This window comes from Rattus norvegicus, chromosome 2, assembly GCF_036323735.1.
Source record: "Rattus norvegicus strain BN/NHsdMcwi chromosome 2, GRCr8, whole genome shotgun sequence".
Classification (NCBI taxonomy): domain Eukaryota; kingdom Metazoa; phylum Chordata; class Mammalia; order Rodentia; family Muridae; genus Rattus; species Rattus norvegicus.
The window spans coordinates 118581038-118600361 of NC_086020.1; the positions used below are offsets into that span (position 1 = coordinate 118581038).

General features: G+C 37.2%; 2 protein-coding genes across 6 annotated transcripts in view; one reads left to right on the forward strand and one right to left on the reverse strand.

Annotated features, from left to right (window-relative positions):
- Positions 1 to 741: 741 nt before the first annotated feature.
- On the forward strand, positions 742 to 19324 carry Ttc14 (tetratricopeptide repeat domain 14). Of its 5 annotated transcripts, XM_063281771.1 has the most exons (13): positions 742 to 1006; positions 1162 to 1263; positions 1498 to 1622; positions 1734 to 1933; positions 3256 to 3340; positions 3472 to 3601; positions 3823 to 3978; positions 4288 to 4359; positions 4758 to 4877; positions 4976 to 5098; positions 7155 to 7272; positions 8157 to 8266; positions 9011 to 19324. In XM_063281771.1, the coding sequence occupies exons 1-13, from the start codon at positions 849 to 851 to the stop codon at positions 9918 to 9920; spliced, it is 2409 nt and encodes an 802-aa protein (XP_063137841.1). In that variant the 5' UTR covers positions 742 to 848; the 3' UTR covers positions 9921 to 19324. The 5 variants fall into 5 exon arrangements, 4 of the variants coding, with proteins under 4 accessions (XP_063137841.1, XP_038958167.1, XP_006232319.1 ...); NM_001107666.2 differs by lacking the exon at positions 1162 to 1263 and having other exon boundaries at positions 788 to 1006; positions 9011 to 10465; XR_351625.4 differs by lacking the exons at positions 1162 to 1263; positions 9011 to 19324 and having other exon boundaries at positions 7155 to 7731; positions 8157 to 8207.
- Positions 12844 to 19324, reverse strand: part of Ccdc39 (coiled-coil domain 39 molecular ruler complex subunit) — a 37704-nt gene continuing 31223 nt past the window's right edge. Inside the window, exons 14-20 of the mRNA NM_001415040.1 lie at positions 18705 to 18828; positions 16361 to 16520; positions 15884 to 15990; positions 15093 to 15233; positions 14791 to 14967; positions 14643 to 14716; positions 12844 to 13675 (exon numbers count right to left, since the gene is read on the reverse strand). Coding sequence (NP_001401969.1) covers positions 13528 to 13675; positions 14643 to 14716; positions 14791 to 14967; positions 15093 to 15233; positions 15884 to 15990; positions 16361 to 16520; positions 18705 to 18828 — 931 coding nt within the window. The 3' untranslated portion in view covers positions 12844 to 13527. The remainder of the gene's footprint in view (positions 13676 to 14642; positions 14717 to 14790; positions 14968 to 15092; positions 15234 to 15883; positions 15991 to 16360; positions 16521 to 18704; positions 18829 to 19324) is intronic.

A 19324-nucleotide genomic window follows, 5' to 3' on the forward strand; every position in this document is an offset into this window, starting at 1 on the left:
CCTTTCAAAATCACCTATTTGTCACGGAAGAAAATGAATTCAAAACACCTATAACTATTAAAAAAAAAAGAGCCCGGTCCTCTATGGTGGGCGTGGTGCCCAGGTGTAGAACGAAGTTGTGTGGCATTACACTATGTGTAAAGCTAGCACTGACGCACAGCCAGCAAACCCTAGCCAGAGTCTTAAGCTCTTCCGTCGCACTGTGGAATAGCCACAACATAGACATCACCCTTGAAGTAGGCAGCTTAGCTTTGTAACTCCTACCAAGCCGTGAGCAGAACAGAGCATGCGCGGTGCACTTTAAAGGTCTCCCGGCCGGTGACTGTGAAGCCCCTCTAAAAGACAGTGGGGTACACTGTGGACACCCGTCCGGCAGCTAAGTCAACGTTAGGTCCCTGCCTGTCTTCGCCCCTTCGGTTCACCAGGCAGCCTTCCTGGGACCGCCACCGTGAGACAGTCCTGAGGGAGCGCTGGCTGCTGCCCCCAACAGACAGGACTGAGGGTACTTCCTCCGCGGCCGCCCAGACTCCCTTGCACCACTGAACTCGGCAGCGCGGGGTGAACAGAGAGACTCGAGCTCTGGCCCTTCCAACCTCGGAACCAAAGCCCGACCTGCATGCTTGGGCGTGATTAATGCAAGCGTTCCCACACGTCACACCTCAAGCCCTACTCTGCCCTCAGCGTCAGACCGGATTCGCGCTCCCTGCGAGTTCCCATAGTCCCGCTGGGTCTCGCGAGACTGAGGCAGCTCGTCGCCGCGAGCGCTTCCGGGAAGTTAGCGCGTCGTGGGTAGCTTCCCTCAGCTTGCGGGAGCGCGGGCTCGAAAGCCGGACCCTGGCGGGCTCGCCATGGACCGCGACTTGCTGCGGCAGTCGCTGGGCTGTCACGGCCCGGCGCTGCTGTCGCTGCTGCGGAGTGAGCAGCAAGACAACCCGCACTTCCGGAGCCTGCTGGGCACGACGGCCGAGCCAGCCCGCGGCGCGGCGCCGCCTCCCGGAGCCGGCAGGTATGGGGGTCGTAACCCGGGCCTGGCCGCGGCGCGGGGCGGACTGAAGAGCGGGAGCCCTGGGGTGTGTGACCAGGCACTGGCTCCTGGCTGAATGGCCGGGTTGCCAAAGCTTTCAGAGCTTCCCTGCTCCCATTTCTAAGTAGTACGTCCAGAGAGAATGGGCTTCAAACTTCTTCCGGAACTCAGTGGGTAAAAGCGCTTGCCATCGAGCATCCTCACCTGACTGATTCCCGGGATTCACAAGGATTTCCAGCGTTGTCCTATGACCCCCAAGTTGCACACAGTGGCACACAGACGCCACGTATCTACACCAAATAAACACATAATGAAAAGCTAACGTAATCAAATAAAACTTCCTCCAGAGACACTGCCTGGATAGAACCTGAGCAGGGTTGGGTGATGAAAACCGCTTTTCACGAGTTTGAATGTAAGAGAGCTTTGCTCATTAAAAAATAAATAAATAAAAATGTAATCACCTTTCTTTTAAGGAAAGAGAAGAGAGTTGACAACATTGAAATACAAAAATTCATCTCTAAAAAGGCGGATCTGCTTTTTGCCCTGTCTTGGAAACCAGACGCATCTGTACCCTCTGAAGTACACGACGACAATGACAGTAAGTTTAGTCTGGAAAGCTTTTAGGATTGATTGGTTGGTTTAAAGCAGTATATCAAAGGAGGAGGAAGTCAAAACTATCGTGGCGGTCTTTCTTACTCTTTTTTTACAGATCATTATGCAGTCATGCCACCTTTAGAGCAATTCATGGAGATCCCAAGCATGGACCGGAGAGAGCTGTTCTTCCGAGATATTGAACGTGGTGACATCGTGATTGGAAGAATTAGCTCGATTCGGGAATTTGGTTTTTTCATGGTGTTGATCTGTTTGGGAAGTGGCATCATGAGAGATATATCTCACTTAGAAATCACAGTAAGTCACTATACAGTCATCCCATGCAAAAATTATGTGCTTATTCAAGTCTGCTTAAATTTACCCGGTAGGGTATTGGGGGTGGGGGTGGGGTTAAATATAAGCTGAAGAAAACAAATACACTTTCTCTTCTTACTAAATGCCTTAGAGAGCAGGGCATTGGCAATGTAGACTCTAACCCTAGTACTCAGGAGGCAGAGGTAGGCTGAACTTGTAGTTAAAGGCCAGTCTGAGCTCTGTAGTGAAACCCTGTCTCAAAAAAAAAAAAAAAAAAAAAACTACTGGAGTGTTACATTTCTTCCATTTTGGGTGTTTTAGGGTTGGGGGATTCTGGTTGCAGGTCAGTTTTCCTTTTACATCATAGAGATCTGTTAGTGGTTATGATGATGTTCATTGGTATTCTGAAGAGATATCTTGTGAATATTATCTTAATAATTGGGCATTGGATATTCACGTGTAAGTAATTTAGCAAAACCTTCCTATCATATATTTATAATAAGCATATAACATTCTCACACTGTAATAAGATACTTGCCTCAATTTGAAATGTTCCATTTCAACACTGTTGATGTTGGCTGACTGTCTCACCATGTGAAGAGAAAAAAATATACACCAGGAGAATGCACATTTCATCTAGCAAATGCTAGTATTTTTTGTATCTTTATTTGATTCTTAAAACTAGAAAGCAAGCTTTATTGTGATTGGACACAAATTGTAACTAATCTTAAATTTAAGTCACTGACATGTTTGCCAACAGTTGTATAAAGCCATCAAAAAAGAATAGAAGTATGCCATCTGTGGCAAATGGATAGCCTGAAAGACCCTGTCTCTGATGAAAGAAGGCAAACAGAGAAAGACAAATATCACATGTTCACATTGTGTATAAAAGCCAAAAAGTTGATACTGAAAAAGACAGTAGGCTGGTGTAGCCAGAGTCAGAAAGGGTGAAAGGACTGAAGGGAAGTAGATCGCTGACAGCAAAGACAGATTAGAGTCGAGGTGTTCTGGAGCACAGGAGAATGGCTAGTCCACGACTAGAAAAGGATCTGAAGACTAAAGCCAAAGAATATTGTATGTCTATTACTAATTAAAGTAGGATAATTATATATTGTGTATATTGTGTATTGAATTGCCACCCTGTAAATATTATATAATTGTACCCTGTAAATATGTATAATTGTGGGTTATTTAAAAAGAAAATAGTGTTAGACTTTAGAGTTGTTAATGTTCATGTGCAACCATTCATGATAAATAACTAAGATAAGAGCTACTGTTGTTGCCAGAGTCAAATGTGTGATGTTTTCAAATACTTGTCATTGCAGGCTCTTTGTCCCTTAAGAGATGTGCCTTCTCACAGTAACCATGGAGATCCTTTATCATATTACCAAACTGGTGACATAATTCGAGGTGATCAGCTTCAACATACTAATTAAAATTTTCAAATTAATGTTGAAAATGTAGTTTAATGAAGGTAGTGTTTGAAAAGTTTATTTTTGTTTTCACTTTTTTATTGTTTGATCCTTTTTTCTTCTTGAAAGCTGGCATCAAGGATATTGACAGATACCATGAAAAGCTTGCAGTATCTCTATATAGCTCATCTCTTCCACCACACCTGTCCGGCATTAAACTAGGTGTGATTACGTCTGAAGAGCTTCCTTTGTACTACAGGTATTTATCTTGTCTATTCTGACAAATTAGAACTATAATTTAATTTTATAACCTTTAAATTACTCTTGGCTTGGTAGAAGGAATTATATCATAATAGTACACAACTTTTGTGTACAAAAATGGTATTAGTATTTAAACCTCCTATAGTAATGGTTTTAGTAGAAGTTGGGTGTGTTCACTATTTGTGTTTCTGATTTTTTTTTTTTTTTTTTTTTACAAAGGAGGAGTGTTGAACTAAATAGTAATTCTTTGGAGTCCTATGAAAATATCATGCAGAGTTCTCTGGGATTTGTTAATCCAGGAGTAGTTGAATTCCTTCTAGAGAAACTAGGAATAGATGAATCTCATCCACCATCTTTAATGAGAGGCCTACAAAGGTAAAAGTAGATCTGCATTCTCTTAGCTGGTGTAGGTGGTGAGGGGAGTGGATTAGCTCAGTAGCTGCAGAACATTTTGACCACAGCAATAGGAATATACTGAGGGTGAGTGAAGCGAGCCAATCTCCTCCTGGTCTGGATGCTAAGCAGTAATATTCATGCTAAGCAGTAATCATGTTTGAACTTGGCCGTATAGAGTAATAATGCATTTCCTGCTTGAAATTCACCATTTCACTATTATATCTACCAGAGACAGAATGAAGTATACTTCTAAAGTATTTACATTTTTGACTCTCATTTTCTTTATAGCAAAAATTTCTCTGAAGATGATTTTGCTTCAGCATTAAGAAAGAAGCAATCAGCATCTTGGGCTTTAAAATGGTATGGAGATTGTTCTGTCAAACAGTGGCAATTATCTAGTGTGACACTTTTAGTCAGGCACAGATTCTCTCATCGTCAAGACTAGAATGTGTTTACAAGTGAATGAACATGTTTTTTACATTATTCATAATGTCAAAGGTATTATATTGGTCTTACATTGGAATCTTAACAAATTTTGTTCAGAATTATTTTCCAGAAAGAAATAGTGTTTTGGTATCTGAGTTTTATAAATGTTTGCCATGAAAATCTGTAAAAGCAGAGTGCTTTTTAAGTATATTGAGAGTAATTTAGAAACTAAATATTTGCCCAATTTAAATGCCTTTTTATTTATTAATGATTTATACTAACATTTAGATACTTTGTAAAATATCTGTGATGTTTCACAAATATGTTTTCAGTGTGAAGATTGGAGTTGATTATTTTAAGGTGGGGCGACATGTGGATGCCATGAATGAATACAATAAAGCTCTGGAAATCGACAAGCAAAACGTGGAAGCTCTGGTAGCTCGTGGAGCATTGTAAGTGAATTGTAGATTTTAAGGAGATGCTTTGAACAATGTGAAAAATGTGTTAAAGGGTCACAAGATTAAAATTTTCTTTTGTTTAATGTCTCTAGATATGCAACAAAAGGAAGTCTAAACAAAGCAATAGAAGATTTCGAGCTCGCATTAGAAAACTGCCCGACTCACAGGAATGCGAGAAAATATCTCTGCCAGACACTCGTAGAAAGGGGAGGGCAGTAAGTATGGGATTTCATTTAATAGTAAATGTCTGGTATGCATTCAATTCCTGTGATATCCTGAGATTTTTGTAAAAAAGTAGCTTCTTGGCATAGGCAATTTCAGAGTACTCTTTCAGTTTGGGGTGGCAGAGTTTTTAAAATAGTCATTTTTGTCCCTTACTCTTGGCTTATTACTGACTGCGCACATGTATGTGCATGTGTATGTCTTTGTCTTTGTGACTGGAGATCTTTAGTGTGTCAGGCTTAATTGCTCAGAATGTATTTTTTTGTTACATAGAAATATAAAGGGCAATAGAATAAGTTATGTGTTCTGTTTCAGAGCACATATCAGAAGGTTTTGTTCTAGTAAAGGATTTAATTTTTAAATCATTTTATTATAATAGTATGTAATGTTCTAAACATGATTTGAATGATTTCTAGTAAATTCTGATTAAGATTCTGCTGGTATATTAAGCTACTTCAACTCTGCTCTGTCTGGTAAATCCCACAATTTCAGATTAAATGGTAGAGTTAAAAGTATTTGCACTGTAGCCGATGTAGTTGGCAGCATGAACGTGGGAAAGTGGAGCCTAAAAATGAGGTGGACTAAAGTCTCATGCATAGCCAACTTCACTCAGAGCATCAGACAGTTTATGTTCCGAGGGTATTCTGAGAGCTAGGCAGGGTCATATGAGTTCAGGCTATATATACAATCACAAGGACAACCTGAGCATGGTAACATTTTGAACAACACAAATAAGTACAGTGTGTAATCTGAGGCAAACCACTCCTGTTTTCTACACCTGGAAGGGCATGAGAGCACATTCTAAGGATAAAGCCATATTGTGTACGAAGAGAGGCTACAAGACTCTCATTTACTTGCAGTTTCTCGTGGACCATGTTCTGACAGGCTGGCATCCGTTTTAATGAAGACTGAAAGCCACTTATGACAGTGGCATTATTGTGCTATTTCTCTTATCTTTTTGCAGTCCTGGGAATGGGACCTAGATACCATTTGGTACCTCAAACATGCTAGGCAAATGCGCTACAAAGGAGCTACATCCCTAGTGCCCTGTCTACTGCTACTGAAGAAAGATTGATCTCTTCTGTGTCATAGATCTGCCTGGCCATTCTTGCTTGCTTGATGAGCATTGCAACTAAGGATTTGTAGGATAAAAATGCCCACAAATTACTATTTATGAAATTTTAATTAGTGACTGGAGCTTGTTCATTGTTATCAATAACTAGTACCGCTGAAATGAGGTTGTCTTGTTCCTGGTGTACTAGCATCTTTTAGCTAGAGAATGCTGCATTAACCAGTTATCCAACCACAAGTATTGGTAATGACTTTACTTGTCCCTTGGCTCCCTATATCCAGTCTCCTAACATGACAGTAATCCCATTTGTTCTGTAGTAATAATTTTTTCCTTCTGTCAACTAGAAGTGCTTGGTAAAGTTTTTTGACTTTCCTATACCTAAACTTCCTTTCTCTGTGTAGCCCTGGCTAGCCTGGAACCTGCTATTTAGACCAGATTAGCCTAAAAATCATAGTAACGTTCTCCCCCTTTGCCTCCCAAGTGTTGGGATAGTAGGTATATGCCACCACACCCACCCAAACATACTAATTTTGATTTTTCACAGTTCAGACTTGTGGATTATATGATAATTAGTGATTGTAGATTATAATGTTATCTACAACTATGTGTATATGTGTTTTAGTATTTCCAAAGAATTTCAATAAATACAGAGGAAATTTTTCCATAGAAAAGAAAGCTTCACAAACTATCTTTAAAAAGCAACTTTATCTAATTCTGCTCTGACGACAAAAGTCATACTAAATTTTCAGATAGCAGGTTATGTATTTTCCTGTATTCCTAAGGAAAAAATACCAGTATTGTTTAGGTACTAGTAATAGATTTTCATGTAAGTGCTCTTTTTAGTAAGTAAAAATATAAATAGGTAATTAGAAGATAATTTGCTAAGCATTACTTGCCTCTTGTCATAATTGTGTGATGATTTCTCTATGTATTTGGATAAATTTGTGTTTACAAAATGCTTAATCTTCTTAACTAAGGTTGGAAGAAGAAGAAAAGTTTTTAAATGCTGAAAGTTACTATAAGAAAGCTCTGGCTTTGGATGAGACTTTTAAAGATGCAGAGGATGCTTTGCAGAAACTTCATAAATATATGCAGGTGATTCTTTATTTCCTCTTTGAAATTTAATGGTATTTAAAATTAAATATTGTTTTCTTTTAGGAAAAAGTGGGTAACCTAGGTGAAGTATTATAAAATAAATGCTTTTCCTAATTAGGTTTGCCTAGCATTATAGTCCGGGTGCTTCTTTGTTTATTCACAAGTAAAGCTAGCCACATGAGAGAATGCCTACACCTAAATCCACTATGTGAGACTGTTCTCCTTTATAGAGAGCTTACCTGATGACTATAAGATTATAAGTATTGCTGGTGTAATGTAGACATTTTTACTTGTTCTTTCCTGTAATACTGATGATGATGTTTTCTCATGCATTTTCTTCTGAATTGGACCATTGCTGCTGTGTCTGTGACATCTGGTGCTGCTCATCCCCATCCACAAACTGGAAAATGATTTCTTGTGTAATCATGCGTCCAACTGGGCTGTGCTATTTTTAAAATGGTTTGTATTTGAACATGGTGATTTTCCCCTCAATTCACCTCTGTGGAATGTCCTTGCTTAAATTTTATTTGTAAAATTGGCATCCTGTTTACATTTTCCAATTTTTAAAAAATAATTCGTTTTTTGAATCTTACTTGCATTCTGGGTCATTGGTACTACTGCAATGGCTTCCCTGTTTTTCTTGGGATACCAACTGCAATATGGTCCTCAATACTGTTCTGGCCATTCAAATGACTAATGCCAAATGTGTGTCATTAATTTTTTTATTTGGAATAATGTAACTTGTTGAATACTGGCTATATGGTGATTTGGTTATCCTAAATTGGGTTTCTGGTTGGGGGGGTGGTTTTTAAATACTGTTCTTTACATATTCTGCCATTTTTATTTTTAACGTGTGGTTTTTTCCGATATCTGGGTTCTAAAAGAAATCTTTGGAATTAAGAGAAAAACAAGCTGAAAAGGAAGAAAAGCAGAAAACAAAGAAAATAGAAACAAGTGCAGAAAAGTTGCGTAAGCTCTTAAAAGAGGAGAAAAGGTAAACTATAATATTCACTAGTTTTTTAACTTTAAAAGCAACAGAGTTGAACCCCAAGTGCCATATGGAGGTAAAGTAAGTAACAAAGTGTCCCAAGTGATAATTCTTAGCAAACATAGGGCCACACGGTAAGAAACTCAGCAAAGGAGCTCTAAGGCTAGAATTCTTTTTAAACATTATATTAAAATATAGAATAAGTTACTTTAACTCTTTCTGGGATAGGCTTTTAGAAGAGGTTCTTAGATACTGGTGGTTTTGTTCTGTAGTTACTGTAAGTCGTGGGAAAGTACTAGCATGTAGTGTATAGAGGACATAGGATCCTTTGTATCAACATGATGCGGTGTATAGGACAGTCTACTCTTACCTTCACTAAAGAACTGTTTGGCCCCAGAATGTTAATAATGCCAAGGTGGGGGGAGGGAAGGCACATGAAGAAACGAGGATTAGGTAGATAGAAAACTCAGGCTGCTTCTTGCATGTTCAGGTAGGCATGAACAATGCTGGAAAGGTTACTGCATCTCAGAAGTCCTGGATTTGCTTATAGTGACACCTTTCTTCGGAGGTGCTCTCAAAAGCCATGCTTCATAGTAAAACTTGGTGAAATGATTGAGACTGTTATTATGTCTGAATGATAACTTATTTAGAACATCTTCAAGTGACACAAAAATAGGTTAAAATCTTGAGGAATATTTGACTAATGTTTTTGTACTTAACATGTCTGATGAGCCAACTAATTTTTTTAAGGCTAAAGAAGAAAAGAAGAAAATCATCATCTTCCTCTTCAAGTGTTTCTTCAGCCGATGAATCCATTTCTTCTTCCTCATCTTCTTCCTCTTCTAGCCACAAACGGCATAAGAAAAGTAAGAGGAATCGTTCAGAGTCTTCTCGAAGTTCAAAGAGGCACTGGTCTAAGACATCTTCAGGCTACACAGATCAAAGTAGGAAAGATGATTGCTATCCAGTTCCAACTAATACCTCAGCATCTTTCCTTAATCAAAAGCAAGAAGTGGAGAAACTTCTGGAAAAGCAGGATAGGTTACAGTGTCCAAATGCACAGGTGAAAGAGAAAGAGAAAGGCCTTCTCACATCTTCAGTTGAAGTACCAGATGATTTGGGAGGTAGGTCAGATTTGTACAATAGCTACAAAACCCAGGCAGGTAGTAGCAAAACTGAAAAGCCATATAAATCAGAAAAACATTTCTCCAGTAGGAGAAATTCCTCAGATTGCTTCTCTAGAAATTCAGAGGACAAGATGAAAGCATCTAGTTACCGAAGATTTGAAAAGGACACAGAGGGAAGAAAAGATCACTCTAGGAGGTGGGAGCCAAGTTCTGGGAAGTACTCTACTTCACCAGCAAGTTCAGACTATGCTTGGAAGTCACTTGAAAAACAAAAAAAATGCATGTACTCTGGATCACGGGATGTCAGTAAACATGAGCAAAGACACCAGTTAAATACAAATGAGGGAGAGCGTGCACATGATAAGGAGGACGGCTGTGGGGAGGGTAACAAAGCTGAGGCTCCAGAAGACATACTAAATAACAAAGAGCAGCCAGAAAGTAGAGTTAAGAAAAATTTACCTCAGAATTTACTCAATATATTTAATCAGATAGCTGAATTTGAGAAAGAAAAAGGAAATAAGCCCAAAAAATGATCTGCTAAGGAAATTTTCACTAGTTTTCAGAAGTTTGGAGATCCTTTAGCCCTAACAAATAGTTCTAAGTCTAAACTTACTTGTTGCAGATCACAAAAGGCTGTCTTAAGTTATCAGCCCCTTGTCAGTCAGTGTTGTGGGTATGTATGGATACAGCTTTTAACTGACAATTCAGACTTTCTCACCTGAAGCTATTTTCTGAGCACTTTGTTTCTTCACGGTACTGTGGTTTATGAGAATTCTTCGGTCCGTCTTACTTCACTGTTAGAGGAAAATATGTTTGCATTGAGCAGTTGGATCGTTTTATCAAAACCTTTTCTGTTTTTTGTTAAAGTCCTTAGCCTTTGGGGGTGGGGAAGAATTTATGGTTGAATGTTTTGTAGGTATTATTTTCAATCATTTGTTTTCAGTATTAAAATTTTTACACCATTTCATTTTTTAAGTGATAAATTATGACTTGACTTAATGTCCAAGGCTTGATGTAAATGGTTTTTGAATACTATTTTCTTCGCAGCTTAACAAAATACCATAAGAATAAGACCATGAAAGTTGGTTAGTCAGAGCCTGTTTTCTTTCTCCAATATTATTTTTACTTAATGGTTATCGTCATAAGAAAATCTTTAATTTTAAACATTGGCCTGACCCTTTGAGAATTCTGTATCAAACTAGATAATAGAAAATAACTATTAGTAAAAATTGCAGCTGAGAAGAACCATGTTAATCTGGTTTTCTGCTGTCACATTGCAAAGCTTGGAAAGCTAGTAGGCATGTTTCTGAACATCAAATCAGTCAGGGCTGATTTGCAGCTTTGGTTTTCTTCTTCTCTATCATTTTCCTCCTTTATTGATGCCCCTCACTGAATCCTAGTCAATAACCCAGAGTAAATCCTAGGCCTCTGAGGTGGCTCAGTGGGTAAAAATACCAACCATGCCTGATAACCTGAGTCCAATCCCAAGTCCCCATGGTATAGGGAGAGAACTCCCCTTGACAGCCACACACCCAAACACAGTAGTACCATGTGTGGACCTATGCACATAAACAGCTAAAGAGGAAATCATCTTTGGCTTTCAGAGAATCTCTGAATTACTAGAAATTGAATAGTAGACTCTTGGCAATATTAGTAAGTATCATTAGCTATTGCATTTCTGATGCTCTTAAATTACGATTCTAGAAAGTATAAATAGCAGTAAGCTTTAAATCTCTTATTGGTCATTAGATGGAATCCACCCTCAGACATGCATGAGGGAGTGGCAGAATTAGAGGAGACTCATTGCATGTTTGTTTCTACCAGTAAAATACTAAAGCTTTAAGACTGATACATAGTATTTGTACCAAATTATAGTGATGGAAAACTACTGCAAAATGTAAAATTTATTTTACAGTACAGAAAAGAAACCTTAAGAACAATAAATAATGGCGGCAGAAATTTCATAATCACTTCAACATTTGTTATTTCACCAAGGAACTATTATTAGTCGTAGTAGTATTATTACATGGGCTGGGGCGAAGGTGATGAGCATGTGTGCCACATACGTGGACACTGGAGGATAACTTGAAGGAATCTCTTTTTCTGCCTATGGGTCCTAGGAATGAAACTTGGCTCATTGGGCTTGACAGCAAGTACCTTTATCCATTGAGCCATTTTGCTATCCCAGCACCAAGGAACTCTTTAAGAGTATTCTATATATTAATATTTAATATATTAATATTTCCAGTATTAAATATATTAATACTTCCAGACTTATTCCTATATAGCTAGGGTTTGTTGTTAAAAGATGAAGAGCACCTCTCTGCCTTGATCTTTGAGAATCCCTAGTACACCTCACAGTCTTACACATATCACCTTCCTTAACCCTAGGATAGTGCCTTTGAAAACTACATCTTTCCTAGGAATACTAAGATAAGCAGACTACACGAAGCATCCAGTTCCTTAGAATATTTAAGGAGTTGCCACAGAAAAATATTGGGGATTTAAAGTTGATTCTCAGTTCTGTCTTCAGGTGTTTCTTTCACATTAATATGTCTGTAGTTTGTATGTTCCCTAGACAGCTTTGTCTTAATTTCCATGAGGAGAACTGTGACTTCTGGATGTTAAGATACTCCAGATCTGCACACAGGGTTCATCTTCATCCTTTGTCTTACCATTTAGCATTGATACATGCAGTTAGTATAGTGGTTAAATGTAAAATTGGATGCTGGCCATTCCAGAGTAGAGTCTCCTCGTGATTCCATAGGTACAAGCTAACTACTTACTGTGCAGTTAACCCTGTTTCAGTGCCAGTGTGTTTTGCTTATATGTTACTTTAATAAACCTGTGATAGTTAATTACCTCTAGATTACAAAAAGAAAAAGCATAGAAAAGTAATCTCCCTCGAAACAAAACCTCTGCCTTTGTAGAACACAAAGTTTTAATGTTTTAAGTTCTAAGCAACTTAGAAACTAATACATAACTGAGAATCACAACATTGATAAACAAAATGATAATAGGATTGATCAGTTTTAGATCTTAAACATGATGTGCATTTAAGCAATGTTTGAACCAAAAAGTGCCCAGAGTTTTTCTTAGCCATTTTACTTATTAGACTTAACTATATTTCTAAATTTAAAGTGATCATTAGTAAAACAGATTTATTTACTACCAGTGCTGCTTTTTCAGAAGTGACTGAATAGTGGTTCTAAGACAATCACTGTTGTAATGAATATTTTCCCCAAGGTTTAAAGGAAATGCTGATTTATATACCTAAATGGTGATGTATTTGAAATCTAGCTTTATAGTATTATTTCCTACTCTAGTCCCAAAAGTTCAAAGTGCTAGAAATAAAGTATTAGCTGGAAAAACCAATTTTAAATATAGTTATGCAATATCTACCTCCAGTGTAAATTTAATATGTTTCCTTCTTTCAAGGTCAGAGAAGAAACATTGTTATGAGCTTAAGTTGCACTTTATTTGTGCATATATAGAGATAAATGTATGTGTATACACACATATACAGTGTCTTTTTTACTAAACTTTTTCTTGAGGGAGTGGGAATGATGCTGTCCTTTGGTTACAGATTATAACCAGTACAAACAAACAAAAAACTGGCCTTTACCAGGGTCCTCCCTCATGCCCACCCAACCCCCAAAAAAGATCTGAAGAATACGGTTGTTTGCTTTTTGTTTTTTATTTTAAAAAGTAATTTTGTGATCTAGAGTAAATGGAAACTTCCTTATTGAGCTATAGAATGAATCTTTAGAAGTGTATTAGTGAAAGAATCTTATAAACGTGTTACTTCATAAAACATTAACACTATAGACATGTTCTAGTGAAAAAAAAACTGATTTCCCTCTGCTTTGTCACGTGTGGCTTGGCTAAGGTTCTGCAGTTTTCCTTCTCTATAAATAAAACAGTAGAAAAAAAAAAACAAACAAAAATCTACCTTTGTTCTTTTTTCAAACAGCTTTTATAGCCACCATGCAGAACTTTTGTCTGGTTTGTACTTCTGGTACTATTTTAGTAGCCTGTATCGTTAATAAATGGAACCCCAGAAAAAGAGGGAGACTTAACTATTAATAAGGTTTTCGTTTGTCTTCAAAATTTGTACAGAAGATAAAAAAAAAAAAATGTTTATTTGTTGAGCTTTTTTCCTTTAGGGATGTTGGAATTGCTGCCACTACTAGACCTAGAACTATCACTTCTTGCCGGAGGTCCTGGGAATCTGAGCTCTATCACTTTAGCTGTGGGTGGAGAGATGGGAATTGAGTCCTCCAGCGACCTGGAACAAGAAAGGATTTTCTATGAACTTAATGCAAAATGTACTTCAAAAAGACCTTTCTATTGGCAAAAAGAAATATTTTTTTAATTCCATAAGAAATTAAAGAACTAGGAAAGCTATTAGTGTTAATAAAATTTTAAAATATGACCAATTCTTTCAAAAAAAAGAAATGAACATAGTTTAAGTAAATTGTTAATTGTTTCTGTGAGAAAAATATTTTCATCAGTTTCATAGAATTGGAAACAATAGTTAATAAAGTAGAAACAAAAGGAGTGGGTGCTCGAAAAAGTGATTAAAATGATAGCTTTAAGTCATTTATGCTGAAGAGGAGAAGGGTTGGCAGGAACCATTGTGAGATTGTTAGACAATAGCCATTTGCTTCTGAAATGGTATGGTTTATCAAAAGTACAGAAAAATTTAATACATAATAAACATTACGTAGTTTAATATATTTATGTAGAAAAAAGGTTTTTAAGCTAAAAACACTGTCTTTAGGGATCTCTTTTTTAATGAAACAGTTACACAGACTAATAAAAACTAGTACATAACTTTCAACTATAGAAGATTAGAAATCTTAAAATCAGGTTTATTATTAATAAATCTATCAACAAAGACAGAATATCCATGACTTATTCCTGGTAGATTTTGGTTTGCATTAAGCTAAGTAAGATGCCGTAAATAAACATCTCTAATTAGAAAATCCATTGTGCCTCTAACTTTACTCTTACAGTTTAAAAAGACTTAAATTTTCCTAGAGTAAGAGTTTGCCCAAAATGTTTGCTATATCACCCCGGTTTTCACCCAATCTTGTTCCCACAGTGAATGTGTCATAATAGAAATATTGGCAGCTGCAGGTGGCTTGCAGTACTGTTATCTGTGTAGTGCGATTGCTGAAGGTGAGTGACGGGTGGGTAGGTAGCGTGCTGGCCAGTAGCAGCTGTGAGCTTGAGGACCAGTTCCCCCTTACCTGATTGAGGAAAGTGAGGACTGGGAAGACGATCTTGAGCTTGGGCCTTTTGCTGTAGGTAGTTCTAACCCATTCTGAAAGAATATTTCAGCCATTAGTCCCATGCACTTTAGAAGAAAGTTGATACACAGATTTACTATATTAGTACCTGCTGAAAATATGTTTGAAAGATGACATGAATTTCTGCATTTTCCATGGCATTAACTAGCATTTGGTCAATGTCCTTGTGAAACTGTATGATTTCACGGAGCTGAATGTCTTGTTCTTCTAGAGTTTCATCATTTGTTTGTCTCAAAATGCGGATTTCTCTTCTGAGTCTTCCACACTGTTAGTAAATAAGCCAAGTATTACATAAAACTACTTTCCATGACTTAAGAAAAGTGGGGTCTGAGTCCATTTGGTACTTGAAAGGTGTGAGTATTAGGGTCAGCTTTGAGAGGTCGTCAGCACCTGCTTAGTTACTCGCTGTATTTTCGGCTTCTGCTCTTCAGTCTCCTTACGAAGTTGAAATGAGAGGGTTTGCTTCTCTGATAATTTCTCTCTGGCATTATTTGCTAAGTGTTCTATAACTTCAAAAGTATTCTCCATGCTCTGTAGAAAATAGTGTCAACACACTCATGGTCAGAATTAAAAAATGACTCATTGCTTGCCATTTGCCAGCTGTTTGCTCAATTTGAATATTTGGTCTTCTTATTCATATACTATATTTACTGTATTAGTGGCTAAGGAATACAGAGGTCCTGTGAATTAGTTGTGAATATCATTCTCCTGGGAACTTTTTATAGCACTTGGAGAAATAGAAACAATTACTTGAAATTATCCATATTTTAAAGATTCATAATTTGTTATCAGTTTGTTCCCTTAGCTAGGCTCTACTTACCAAAGCACATTCTTCTACCTTTCAGTGGTTTGCTTTAGTGGCTACTTTCACTAGATTTTCTGTTTTAAACTTTGTTTTTAAAAACTGAATGTGATCTTTAAGGAATTCAGTGAGGTCACTAAAATAACTAGTGGATGTCGTTAATTGTCTAGCTGTGGTTCGTAACTAATAAAATTATTACCTCCCAGCCATAGAATATTAACTGATTTGCTTTACATTTTTCTTTGCTTGTTTTTCTGTAAATGAGGTTGTGTTTCTCATGGCCTACTTCTCTAAAGATGCTTTTTGTACAAGATTAAGTAGTAATAATGGTAGTTGACCTTTATTTAGGGTTTACTACTAAAAAGTCTGTAGAAATCACCTGGATATCTTCTTGAAGTTCTCTGATTTGTCTTTGTTTGCATCTGTATTTCTCATCTGCGCTTCTTTTTTGTTCTTCTAGTTGAATTTTTATTCCGTACTCATCACCTACAAGAGAATTTTAATTTCCAATGTAGTATATGGAAAGCTACCTGAAAGTAATGACAAGTAAAGCTCTAACATGTTACATGTCTTAGAGCCTCATGAGAAACACAGTATAGACATGTAGGAGCCATTTCTTAGTATATAGCACCAGTGTATATTTCCCAGATTCAAAGCAAATTCCCCGAAGGGATATGCTGTAGTCCAACAGAACTAATAATGTAAATAACATTTCATAGTGATTAAAGAGGAAAGAGCATAATATTTCTTCAGGCCCAATCATAGCACACTTTTATTCTCCCAAGAATCAACGTTTCTCCTCTACATTTATTTAACTGTAGTCGTCATCATATTTGTTAGAATGGCTGCTACGTACTTGACGGCGTCACTTTTTTGAAAGATTGCTTGTAATTGTTGTTGCAGCTGCTCAGAACTTGCAAGGTGTTCTGCAGAGCATAGATTTCTTTTTCAGCTTTGCTGATCTTAGCGTCCAAGCTGTCACCTTCCCTTTGAAGTTCTTCTTTTTCTTGAGCAGCCTAAATACAGAACAGAGCTAAATAATTTATCATAGGGCATACTGCCTAAAGCAGAGAATAACTAATTCACAGCAGTCTCTGCTTACCTTAGGGCCTTCACATGCTTCCCAGGCATTTACTTCTTATACTCTTTTTTTTCATACACAAGACCAAACAAATTCTTAGGCTTTAAAATTACAGCACATATATAGGATACAAAACCATGGTGGAAGTGTAGCTAACATAAAACATACCAGGAGGAAGGTGTGTTGGGGGAGGAGGGGTTGGAGGCGAATTGAAGGGAGCTAAGCAGCTACCAGATCTCTGGAAGATAGATGGGGTGACTCAAACGATCTTGAACTCTAAGAATGTTTGGGTCTGAGAGAGGTTTGAGAACCCAATTCTTACTTGATTCAGAAAAGGATAAAAAGTAACCAGAGTATATCAAGCAAGGAAAGCAGTGTGAGTCTGTTTTCTAATATATTTTATCACAATTTAAAAGAGAACCTTTGGGCTGGAGAGATGGCTCAGCAGTTAAGAATATTTGATGCTCCTCCAGAGAACCAAGTCTGGTTCCCAATTCCCACATCAGGTAGCTTACATCCACCCTTAACTCCAGTTCCAAGAGCTCTGACATCTCTGACCTTGGGCATCTGCACTCATGTGTAGACACACAGGTAAGGAAAAAATAATAATTTTGAAGATAACTGTACAAATGATGGTAGTACTTGTAATAAATGTACTAGAAAACATGAAGTCCTTTAAATTGCTTAAATATCAAAATTTCCTATACGATGAGCTTACCAAAGTAAGATTTTACTGTTTCAAAACAAGTTTCACATACTTTTGTAACAAATATTCCTCTGTTACCTGTTATTGTGACAAAACACTTGACATAAAGAAGTAAGCCTGCATTTTTACCCAATATCAGGCTTCTATCTCATCACTTGTTCCTGTTTCTGGGCTCTAAAAAGCCTTAGCTGCTAGCCAGGAAGCAAAGAAGGGACAAGATAAGTCTTCCCAAGGAATGCCTCCAATTTCCTCTAACTAGGCCCCAGCATCTCGCAATAATACAATTAAATATCAGTGGATGAATTCACTGATGAGATTCGTATCCTCGGGAGCCAGTTATTTCCCCCTAAAAAAATCTTATCAGCTGACAACTGAACCTTTAACACATTTATATAATAAACCCACAAAGAAATGATACATGAAATGTGATTACCCCTAATTTAAATGTATACATCTATGGAAATAGCAATAGCATAGAAATACATGTAATTTGTATGTCAATTATAGCTAAAACAAAATAAAAATCAGATCTGCTGCTATTTCTATTGAATAAAATAGTGTGGGAGCAGACTGGGATGAGTGAAACAGATTGTGACAGTTAAGTAACTTCAATGAATGTCACTCCTCAGTTCATTCTTAATTTGTTCATCTGTATAAATTTCTGACTTAATTGTAGGTGTGCCTTTAAGTTCTAAAATGATCGTTCCCTCTGTTGGTAAAAAAAAGATTACATATATAGTACATTTATATTTATAGTACAGATGTATATATACACATATATGTATGCTTATAGTACATTTTATAAAGATATATTTAGTACATTTTATTTGGAGTTGGGAAAATTGGGATTTTGAAATAGTTACAACTTTTTAATATCTCACAGCTTTTTAAAATACCTTTATTGGGCAGTATCACTCAAATTTGGTCAGAATAAGGCTGTAGGCTTATAAAGACTTAAGTGTCTTGGGAATGAAATGTGAAGAATACTAGCTGTTATTCCACTTTTACTTTTAAGCAGAATCACACACTAAAGCTGAACCATGGAAAACACCCTGGTATGTTGGACACGTAAGCCAAAGGCTATTGCAGGACCAACACCAGGAGTTACTGTGGCCATAAAAGAGGTGTGCTGAGGTCCTAACATCTAGTAAGGTGGTGTAACCACATTCAGAAGCCAGGTCTTTGCAGATGTCAAGATGATGTCACTGGTGGGCCTCAGTACATCTTTACAAAAAAAGGACACTACTGTTTGCCGCTTCTAACCATGGATAATTTCTGTTAAAATCTAGACTTAGTGACAGAGAAATAACCTGGTTTGGATATTTGAGATGTGAAGTGTGAATATATATTTTAGTGTATATTGAATGAATAAATATGTCTCATACAATCAGATTTGTAGCAGGTAAATGTTACCTTTATTACATAATAGGACTGTGTTTTCTCCTCTTCTCCCTCAGGAGGCAGCATGACAACAGTAAGAATTTCATATCTGTTCTTAAGCTTATCAATTTTACTTAGCCGCTCATGAAATTCAGAACTAATGTGAAAAGAAATTAAAAATTAGTAGGTGTTTTTATTGAAGACCTTTGGACTCATATTATTATTGTACTCAAACAGATTAAAGTGCTCTCCTGTTTTAATGATCCTGTGTGTGGATCTCAGAGTTTACCCTACTTGAACAAGCTAGCTTGTCATAGTTCCAGAGATTCTAACAGAAGACATGAGAGACTATTATAACAGAGATGAAGGATGTTACCATTCCTGACACAGGAGAAGATACAAGCTTCCTGTCTACATGGCTTGCTCCACGTCTCACGAGAGCAAGAAGGGGATTAGGTAGATACTTCACAAACAGTAGGTCTATGTTACAATTAAGAAACCCCAAATATTTTCAAGTGGTAAATAAGCAGATATACCTAACTTTTGCTTTAGAGGGAACTATGACCTCTGCCTTTCTATTCAAACAGTACAATGGGAGTTAGTACATCTCTTTACAAGACATTAAAATAAAATTCATAGAGGATTTACCAACA